The following is an 11461-nucleotide window of genomic DNA, read 5'->3' as shown; positions in this document are numbered from 1 at the left end:
TGTGTGTGTGTGTGTGTGTGTGTGTGTGTGTGTGTGTGTGTGAGAGAGAGAGTTTGTGTGTGTGTGTGTGTGTGTGTGTGAGAGAGAGAGAGGGTGCGTGTGTGCATTAGTAGGAAAAACATGTTGACTCACCCTACTTGTAGAGAAACGCCAATGCCACCCTCCTCTCTTTCATGTTGACGAAACGGTCTATGACTCTGTCATACAGTACACACTTTTAGTTTTTGTTGTCCTAGGCTAACTGGCTAAAATGTTTGCTCGCTATTCTAACTTCCTTTCATGGGCAACGATTAGCCAGCTAGTTAACATTAGCCTTCTCTGTCTAGCTACATATTGAACTTCCATCCTCTCAGGCCTGAAGCACAATGTATGAATTAATGGTTGGATCAGAATCGCCATTATAATCATTGGCCAGTACGGAGAATTTAGTAAAACCACAAGTCCAAATCCCTATCTCCACCCATGGCTAATTTAGGAAAGGGACAATTTTAGCTAGCTAACCCCCGGAGGACAACAACACAGCAAGATGCAACAATTTTTTCTGTCAATTACGATTGTCTTTTGATGTGATGTGATTGGCAAGCTCATTGTTCTATCTGTGTGATTGGTGTGAAGCCAAATCCAAACTGGCTTCTATTTTTACTTTTTTGGGGGTGTGCCAGGACCATTTACAGTTGAGCTCACTCAGTTTAGCTGAACGTTGATTGCTATTATTGTATTTTTTTTTCATCAAGGAAGGCCAAATGCTCTCTGGCTTCCCTTGCATTCAATGCGAAGGGAGGCAACAATATCATACTCTTTTTGACCAGACAGATGGGCTACACATACAGAGGGAAGCAGTTTCGCTCGCTTTTATGCCTTCTCTGGTGAGATACATTCAGCTTCTTGTGAGTTGAAGGACAATTATGAAACACAGAGAGAGGACAGATACTTTTTTGGGGGAAGCGTGGCTTCCCTTTGCATACATGAATACACTCCTATGCTGAGTTTCCGACTTTCAAAACGTTTTTTTCCCAGTCTAAAATCTTATTTTCAGCAGTTCCCAGTTGTCGTGAATGCACTGAAGTCTGATATTTCCGCGTTCCCAGTTGTTATGAACGCGGCAAGAGTAGGCTTACGGAATGGGCAGCGGAATGTGCCCAAGTGTTTGTAATTACACCACAAGCAATGTAGGCACGCAAGCCCAAGCGGGAATGTAATGCGATGCCCGGTGTAGCCTACTACCACGTAAGCGCAGACATACCTGTTCTCAAATATACGCATGCATTTTCCTGTATTCTGCCTGGTTTTAATGCATATGATCTTTAGCAAGACAATTTGGAGAGAAATGAAAAAAAGAATGCTTTGATCAGCGGCTTGAGGGTCAGTTTCAGACAAGCTTAATATACTGAGAGAAATACAGCCATATGTTCTGAGCCCCAACATTTTTTATATATAAAAAAAAATAATTCATCAGCAGCAGCATTGTCATTAGCAGCATCCTCATCAGCATCTCCTCAATGTCATCATCCCCATCCTCCTCATGATCATCACATTGACATAGAGACTTATGTTCATATAATCACTTTTTGGTGGCCTATCTCAGCTCTATACATTTGGAGGAATTTCTTGAAAGCTGCATAAATAATTCCAGTGCTACCAATTATGCACGAGTCTCTGAGCTTTTACACTGTAAACCTTAAAATATAGATGATGATGATGGGGGTGCTGGTGGTGGTGATGATGAGAGCAAAAAAGAAAGAGCTGAATAGCATCGACTGTGCAGGCATGGACGTGTTCTCTTCATTTTCTCTCTAGAGTTGATTGTCGTTGCATAAGCCTAGGCATATTAATTGTCAATATTGATTTTGTAAAATTGTCAGTCAATTAAAAATAGGCTATAATGTTATGGAATGTTGAAGTTGTAAGCAGTCTTTTACACAGATGGACAGGCTTTTAAACACTGAACAGGATTGTGCAGATTTCTCGAAGTGGCTATTAATGATTTTGAACACACTGATGAGAGACTATAGCCTACAATCAGAGTTTATCATGTGAAATTAATATTGGGAGGATAAACTCGATACAAGCGTTAGCTGGCTGCAACAAACTGCCATTCCCATGAAATAAACTCGCAGGCACTACTGCACATCTATTAATCGGCTATTGACAACCTTTCCCTTTTCAGTTGCATGACTGAAGCTCTCTCTAGCGCTGCCGATGGACAATCAAATCTTCACACCCACCTCTAGATACACTCGCATTTTTTCATTTCGTAGTTCTACTTCTACTCTAAAATAGATAGCTAGACGGACTCTCGCGGCTCACAAATCATAGAGACTTTTCGTGAAATACTAGCAATAGTTTAACAGTAAATCTGAAATTCAACATGGAGTCCCCTCCAGATCCAGCAAGCGACCCGGGCAACAGCGCCTCTGAGCCGGCTACACCGGCCAGGGAAACCCCGGTAAACCTAGAGACGCTCCGAAAAGCGGACCATCCAGCCCCTGTTCGAAGGCAGACCTGTTCAAGTACCAACAGAGGTAAGCGGCTGACATCTCTCAACACGAGAAATATTAATTGATTACCGAATTGATGCCTCAAACTTCAAAATGATTTTTTTTGCCTGGAGAACTTGAATTATAGAGGTCTCAAAAATGGTCTATAACGTTACCTGAATAGTGTAAAAACCACCTGGAACAGATTCATTCTTATTACACTGCATTCGTAAAGTGGCCAAATTTATTATGATGAGCGAGTTGCTTCTGTGTTGCCCTTGTGTTCAAGCACAACTGACAGAGATCCAACCATTGTCGTGTCATTGGGAGACAAATTACTCTGTGAATAGAACAATTATAGTTAGGATAGTCAATTACACAGGTCGATTAGGACCTAAAATTCCCTTAAAATACAAGAACACCAACTACGCAATATTATCGTTCTACACGTTTATTAGGCTATACTACACAATGGTAGGTTACTAAATATTAATTAACTTTGGGAAACTGTAAGCTATCGAACACCAGCCCCTTCAACTTCTAAAGGGACATGTATTTTATGGTCGTATTTATTTCCAAGTGATTTACAGAAAAGATAGGCTGTAATTTTGTGTGTTTGTGAAATAGACAAATCAGCAGCAGGAATTTGATTTTCCTTCCCTTGCGAGAGCGCGTTAGCTCTGATACATTGTAGTGGACGTGAAGAGATGACAACTGCCTGATGATTGACATGATAGACGTTGTGGTCATTTATCAAATCAAGTCTATGATTGTGTTGGTCCCGTATACATTTGTTAAGAATATGTGAGATTGAGTACCGTGCGTGTTGTACAGTAGGCTACAGACATTGTTTAGCCACACCCCCTCTAGACTGCTTCCATTCAACTCATCCAAGTTCAATGGAAATATTTCCAGACTATAATACTCCAAAGTACAGTTTGTTCATATACTACTATGACACTAAATGACATATTTTACATGTAAATGTATTCATCGCGCTGTGGTTTGCATTAGCACATTTCCTCTGCGGAAGCGGTATATTTAGAGTCTAATATGGTGAATGTGGAATGTAAGCTGGTTATGTAACAGGTAGCAATAAACAGAGGCGCGCAAAGAGAGATAGCGAAAATCATTACATATATTTAACTTTGTAGATGCGTTCTTGACTCCACAGTTCAAGACAAGTGTAATGTTTTTTTTATCACTTAGTATTCCAGCTGCAGAAGAGTACGATGTTTTGTCATGAACACGAGATTGTTTAAATTTAGTAGATCCCAGCCAGTGCTCAGTTATGTAATAACAGGCAAAAGCAGATAGTTATGAAGGCATTTCAAAGGCAGATAGTTATGAAGGCATTTCAAAGGCAGATAGTTATGAAGGCATTTCAAAGGCAGATAGTTATGAAGGCATTTCAAAGGCAGGTAGTTAGGAAGGCATTTCGGTCCCAGCCTTGTTAGGTTCATCTGACGGCTGTTTTATGAAGTCAGGCTCCTAGACACTTTTAACCTGCTGACCCATATTCACCCCCACCAATTTATGCATAGGATTAAAGTGTCTAGAGATAAAGACAGGGGGAAAACGTTTTTTTTTGCTTTGTTATGGAATTTTGAATGGGTGGGGGGGGGGGGGGGGGGGGGGGGGAAGTATTAATGTTCAGTGGGACAAACCTCTTCCAGAAGGCATTTAGTTAACTTGAATATGTATGGCATGCTGGCAAAAGTTCTCCTGTAGCACTTTTTCAAGTTTTTAATAACAGGCCTACTTGTAACCTACAATTAATGATGTTACTGTATTCTTCTTCTCCAGCTGTTTCTTTTGAGATAATTGTAACAAATATGATGAAATCATTAAGTAATATATGTTTGTTATCAAAACTTGTGCGATTTCTTCGATTATCTGTTTTCCAGGGAGGCTGAACTTTTTGATTTGGCCTCGTTTTTTTGGCTTGGTCATTAAGAAATGTAGCGACTATATCTGAAGCCAAACGAGAGTTGTCTTGGGGGGTGGTTTAATATGGGTGTCTATTGTGTGTGTGGCAAGCGTTTGTACATGCAATCTGCCAAAACGGTACACAGTTACAATCACTCACCCTTCTAGATAACTTAAAATAGTGTAACAAGTTATTGTGTCTTGAAGTCGCCTAGGCTAGCTTTCGCCAATTAGCTTCAGCCGGCTGGTGATATTGTCCCTTGTACATTGTGTAATTCACCTACGGTCCCTAGTGTCGATCCCCATAGGGATATCGAATGTCAAACCAAATTGACCATGGGCATTACGATCGGGTCATGTGCAGCTGCGCTCCGAATTGATGATTACTTGGGTGCAGCTAGTTGTGGGCATGTGGGTAGGATTTAAATAAACCCAACCCAAGTAAAACTGTTACGGTACCCTTCATTCCATGACATACCCTTTTTTCCCATCGTCTCGCAAAGATCAGTTTTGGGCGAGATTGACTTGATGACCAAAACTATCCTATTTACACTCTGTAGTCAATTTTGACTAGAATACATGTATCTGACTCATATTTATGCCACATAAGTAATTTTTCAAAATGAGAAGTTGCTTTTTAGGGTCAGTCACTCTTTAAGGGCTTGAACACACCAGTAGAGTTTGCCTGCCGAGAGTACTTGCGAACCGTGTGCAAACAGATTTTATGAACGGGAGATCCACATTCGGTGCAATGTGTGCAACCCTTTAAACTTTGCTTTTGTAGAAACTGAAACAGATTTTTTTTATTGAACCTTGATACAGTATGATAAATGTAGTTTCCCCCCTGTGCATGAAATGATTCAAAAATATTTATAATTGCTATGTGTTGGTGGCACAATCCAGTATGAGATTACTCAACAATGTGAAACAATAAAAATGTAAAGCATTTCCAGGATTACAGTGCTGGGTTTAGACACTGCATTTTAGGATGTACTCAAAAAAACAACATCTGAAATACTGCAGACGCTTACTGAGGAACACTTTCCGTTTTCACACCCAGTGTATTGGAATTTCTGAGAATGCACATACTGTTTTAACCCTGAGCACTAATACCCTTTAAGTAGAAAAGGCTTACTTCAGCAGAAGCTGTGCTGGAAGACTTGAGTGGGTCAGAGAACGGGCCTTGGAGGTCTGTGGATATCATTAGTGGAAAGAAGAAAGGGTGTTATTTTCATATTGCAGGATCCCTCAGTTTGTGGGGAGCAAATTTGGAAACAATCAATATTAATGGCTTGTTATGTAAGTTGACGGCCTCTGTGTAGGTTGGGATGAAGCCTCAGAATTACACAGGGAAGCTGAAGCTCTGAAGGGCCTCAATCCTGCCCTTTCTAACCCTAAACGAGCCTCAGCTATGCTGTTGTGTATCTGTTTGCATATGCTGTACATAATCACACTATGGAGACTGCCTTGAATGAACAGTTAAGAGTAGAGTAGTGCGTTATTGACACTGGGATTACTGTAGTGCAGGCTTGTATCTGAGGCTAGAAACTTGATTTTAATATTCAGAGTGTGCTGTGCTGTTTTAACATCATTTTCCCACCATGGAAAGATAGTGGTAAGACTGCTGACCTGCCATCAGTGCAGGACTTCCCATATCATTAATCAGTTGGCATGGCAGATAAATTACTTTTCGTTCATGTTTTTACCTTACTGCAACATTATGAAAGCTGTCATTTGGTGAAGGGCAAACAGGCTCATTCTAGCAGGTGTATTGTTCAGTAGGACAGTGATACTGTATGTTTGTTTATGTGTAACTCTGTGTTGTTGTTTTTTTTTGCACTGCTTTGCGTTTATCTTGGCCAGGTCGCAGTTGTACATGAGAACTTGTTCTCAACAGGCCTACCTGGTTAAATAAAGGTGAAATTAAAGGATGTAAAAAATACTCATACGTATTGCACACACCTCAACATACCATATCACACAAGAGTAGGCGATTGTGCAGGTTGCCTTACCACTTATCTCAAACTTTGTTAGCTGTTCCCTGTCTGTCACGCAGGCTGAAGTTATATACAGCACTTTTAACATAGGTGCCATTACTTGTGTAGTTTTCTTTGGCCGGATATTGCTAGTCCAAACTAAACTCTCCAACAGTCCTTTCTAGACACTTAAGAGGACTTCACCAACACAGCCTGCCGACTGGTTCTATTTGTGCAGACGGAGGCAGCGCTGTGGGCTGGAGTGGTTGGCATGTGTTTACTCTGTGCTGACAGAAGACGGATGAGGCAAAGGGAAGCGGAGGCCTCTAAACAAGGTTCTTCACAAATCCTGTGAGCCTGGAGCTGGCACGGTCCTCAAACTACTCCATTGGACAGCAGCGTTCGTGACGCTATGACATTCTCAAATACCAGGGATTACAGTTCTCTGCTCGCTGAGGAGGGCCAAGCAGCAGGTAGCCGCCATGCAGACAGTCAATGCACATCCTGGAGAGCAACTCGTTTGTGTGTCTTTCTTTTTGGCAGACAGCCCTTGACGTAATAATGGGCTCTGTCTCTCCCTGTTGTTAATACTTCGAGGAGTGTGAGGTGTCCCAAGCTGTCTTGTTGTTGGCTACATGTCATGTTTTGTATCAGCTGGAGGGCTAAATTGTGTTGTTAAACAGGGTAAGGGTCAGGATTAGCCTATACAAAGTTCACAGTTCAAGACATGTCCATTTAACCAATGTACTGAGGTAAATGCTGACACAGAGTTGTTTAAATATGGAAAGTGTTAGTCAGACTTTAAAGACATAAGTGAAAACAAAAATGTTAAATGTATGGATGACGCACATTTGAATGTGAAGTGTCTCTATATGCACAGAATTTCCCCCAAAAATAGAATAATATTTCATTTGTCACATGCTTCGTAAACAACAGGTGTAGACTAACAGTGAAAAGCTTACTTACGGGTCCTCTTTCAACAATGCAGACACATTTATACAAAAATATGAATAGTACACATGGCATAAATACACAGTGAATAACAAATAACAACGATGAGTAAAAATAACAGGGAGTCTAGAGGCAAAATAAACACACACCTGTTTAGGAGAGGTGCTGGCTAGCGGAATAGAACCACACACTAGGAGCTCAGATTCAATAATTGAATAACCTAATATCCAACGTTTAGACAGACAAGCTGTCTTCATCAGGGTATAATGACAAACACTGTGGGGTGACTAGTTTATGTAGTGTCAAAGGACACACGCAACATGTTTTTGGGTATGTTATTTTTTATATCTGAGAATTAACCAATGATATGAGGCCACACACAGCCATGATTACAGACACCTGTGTGTGTCCTTTGAAACTATATAAACTAGTGACCCCCCAGTGTTTGTCATTATACCCTTATGAAGACAGCTTGTCTGTCGAAACAATGGATATTATGTTATTATGATGTTATTCATTATTGCATCTGAGCTCCTAGAGTGTGCGGCTCTCCTTTAATTTTGCATATATACAGGGAGTACCAGTACCGAGTCAATGTGCAGAGGTACGATGTAATTGAGGTAGCATATACACTAGGTAGGATTAAAGTGACTAAGCAACAAGATAGATAATAGACAGTAGCAGCAGTGGGTAGCCATTTTATTATCTTTTTAGCAGTCTTATGGCTTGGGGGTAGAAGCTTTTCAGGTTCCTGTTAGTTCTGGATGTTCTGCTTACTTTGGCCCTGATCCCCGGGACTCGAAAGAGGAAGCGACGACGCACAAGAGGCAGACGAGCTGGCATCCTGACTAGGCTACGTTAGCATGCAATAAAGCTCCTCTACCCTCCATTCTGTTGGCGAACGTACAGTCACTAGAGAACAAACTGGACGTGCTCCGTTGGAGTCATGGCTGAACAAGGACATGGATAATATACATCTCCCTGGCTTTTCCATGCATTGTGAAAACCGGTCGGCAGAAAACCGGTCGGTAAGATGAGGGGGGAGGGTGTGTCTCTTTGTTAAGGAAGTCTCAAGTTACCTCATGATAAGCTACATACCATACTATTTACGACCTATTTTTCATAGCTGTCTATTTACCACCACAAACCGATGCTGGCACTAAGACTGAACTTAAGCTGTATAGGGCAAACAAGAACATTTACACCCAGAGGCGGCACTTCTCATGGCCGTTTATTTTAATGCAGGGAAACTGAAATCCGTTTGACCTCATTTTAACCATCATGTCACCTGTCCAACTAGAGGCGACAAAATTCTATGTTACCTTTACTCCACACACAGAAACTCATACAAAGCTATCCCTTACCCTCCCTTTGGCAAATCTGACCATAACGCTATCCTCCTGATTCCTGGTTACAATCAAAAACTCAAAAAGGGCTGTTCAGCTAGCACAGACTGGAATATTTTCATCCGATAACATTGAGGAGTTTACCACATCAGTCACCGGCTTCATTAATAAGTGCATTGACGATGTCGTCCCACCAAGGTTATTATAGTAAACGAAATCTGAAAATAAAGTAAAAATTGCAAAAACTATTTAGTAAATGTTTTTCAAACAAAAAACATTTGAAAAAATATAATAACATAGCAAATCATGATAAATTGTATTTAGTTGTCTTCTAATCTTTGGGAAAATATCAACTGGGGTTTAAAAAAAAGCTTTAAAAAAAGAACCACCAGTCAGTAGGATGCAGACAGCTCAAGAGGTATGCAGAAAAATATACAGTTCAATTCGGAAGTTTACATACACCTTAGCCAACTACATTTAAACTTAGTTTTTAGTAGAGAGAATGATTTATTTCAGCTTTTATTTCTTTCATCACGTTCCCAGTGGGTCAGAAGTTTACATACACTTAATTAGTATTTGGTAGCATTGCCTTTAAATTGTTTAACTTGGGTCAAACGTTTCAGGTAGTCTTCCACAAGCTTCCCACAATAAGTTGGGTGAATTTTCGCCCATTCCTCCTGACAGAGCTGGTGTAACTGAGTCAGGATTGTAGGCCTCCTTGCTCGCACACACTTTTCAGTTCTTCCCAGCAATTTTCTGTAGGATTGAGGTCAGGGCTTTGTGATGGCCACTCCAATACGTTGACTTTGTTGTCCTTAAGCCATTTTGCAACAACATTGAAAGTATGCTTGGGGTCATTGTCCATTTGGGATACCCATTTGCGACCAAGCTTTAACTTATGTCTTGTGACGTTGCTAAAATATATCCACATAATTTTCCTACCTCATGATGCCATCTATTTTGTGAAGTGAAATAGTCCCTCCTGCAGCAAAGCACCCCCACAACATGATGCTAACACCTTCCTCTCCTTCCTGAGCGTTATGACGGCTAAATGGTCCCATGGTGTCTATACTTGCATACTATTGTTTGTACAGATGAACGTGGTACCTTCAGGTGTTTGGAAATTTCTCCCAATGATGAATCAGAGTTGTGGAGGTCTACAGTATTTTTTCTGAGGTCTTGGCTGATTTCTTTTGATTTTCCCATAATGTCAAGCAAAGAGGCACTGAGTTTGAAGGTAGGCGTTGAAATACATCCACAGGTACACCTCCAATTGACTCAAATTATGTCAGTTAGCCTATCAGAAGCTTCTAAAGCCATGACATCATTTTCCATACTGTTTTAAGGCACAGTCAACTTAGTGTATGTAAACTTCTGACCCACTGGAATTGTGATACAGTGAATTATAAGTGAAATAATCTGTCTGTAAACAATTATTTTAAAAATTACTTGTGTCATGCACAAAGTAGATGTCCTAACTGACTTGCCAAAACTATAGTTTGTTAACAAGAAATTTGTGGAGTGGTTGAAAAATGAGTTTTAATGACTGCAACCTAAGTGTATTTAAACTTTAACTTCAACTGTAATTTTAACAATTGTATTCGTATTTACAGATGGCATACAAGTTTGTTATCAAGGCACATGAAAGTTCAAATGTTCGAGAAGTCATTTCTGCCCCAAAAAACACAGTTTGATAAAAGTAATCTAAGTAAAGGAGTGGCACAGTGGTCTAAGTAAAGGAGTGGCACAGTGGTCTAAGTAAAGGAGTGGCACAGTGGTCTAAGTAAAGGAGTGGCACAGTGGTCTAAGTCACTGCATCTCAGTTCAAGATGAGTCATATTTTTTATTTTTTTTTTATTTTTATTAGCGTCAAAGGTCAAATTCCATGTGATCTAGGCCCGGGAATTGCCAATACGATATTTATTGCGATTCGATACTGCGATTAACATTTCCCAAACATATTGCCACTGTATGTCTGCTGCAGAAAGAAAACTGAGCGATGACATAATGTGTTTTGATCAGTCAGGGAAATATACGGAACAACAATATAAACACATCATGCAACACTTTCAAAGATTTTATTGAGATACAGTTCATATAAAGAAAATCAGTCAATTGAAATAAATAATTAGGCCCAAATCTATGGATTTCACATGACTGTGCAGTGGTGCAGCCATGGGTGGGCTTTGGAGGGCATCAGCCCACCCACTTGGCAGCAAGGCCCACCTACTGGGGAGCCAGGCACAGCCAATCAGAATTTGTTTTTCCCCAAAAAATGGAGGTCCTGGTCTGGCGTGGTACACGTGGTCTGCGGTTGTGAGGCTGGTTGGACGTACTGCCAAATTCTCTAAAATGACGTTGGAGGCAGCTTATGGTAGAGAAATTAACATTAAATTCCCTGGCAACAACTCTGGTGGACATTCATGCAGTCAGCACACGAATTGCACGCTCCCTGAAAACATGAGATATCTGTGGCGTTGTGTTGTGTGACAAAACTGCACATTTTAAATTGGCCTTTTATTGTCCCCAGTACAAAGTGTACCGTTGTAATGATCATGCTGTTTAATAATCAACTCCTGGATATGCCACACCAATCAGGTGGATGGTTTATCTTGGTGTGCAAAAATATAAGCAAATGTTAAAATATAAGCATTTTGTGCGTATGGAACATTTCTGGGATGTTTTATTTCAGCTCATGAAACAAACACTTTACATGTTGCGTTTATATTTTTGTTCAGTGTAAAAGTGCTGAAAACATTCTGGTTCACTATTTAAAAAGAAG

The 11461-nt window shown here is 40.4% G+C and overlaps 1 protein-coding gene across 1 annotated transcript in view; it reads left to right on the top strand.

Moving 5' to 3' along the window:
* Positions 1-2213: 2213 nt before the first annotated feature.
* Positions 2214-11461, top strand: part of roraa (RAR-related orphan receptor A, paralog a) — a 287647-nt gene continuing 278399 nt past the window's right edge. Inside the window, exon 1 of the mRNA XM_036954955.1 lies at positions 2214-2522. Within this exon, the coding sequence (XP_036810850.1) occupies positions 2369-2522 (154 nt within the window). The 5' untranslated portion in view covers positions 2214-2368. The remainder of the gene's footprint in view (positions 2523-11461) is intronic.

Source organism: Oncorhynchus mykiss, chromosome 2, assembly GCF_013265735.2.
Source record: "Oncorhynchus mykiss isolate Arlee chromosome 2, USDA_OmykA_1.1, whole genome shotgun sequence".
In the NCBI taxonomy this organism is placed as follows: domain Eukaryota; kingdom Metazoa; phylum Chordata; class Actinopteri; order Salmoniformes; family Salmonidae; genus Oncorhynchus; species Oncorhynchus mykiss.
The sequence above is the reverse complement of the archived record's forward strand: the minus strand, read 5'-3'. Positions and strand labels throughout refer to the sequence as shown.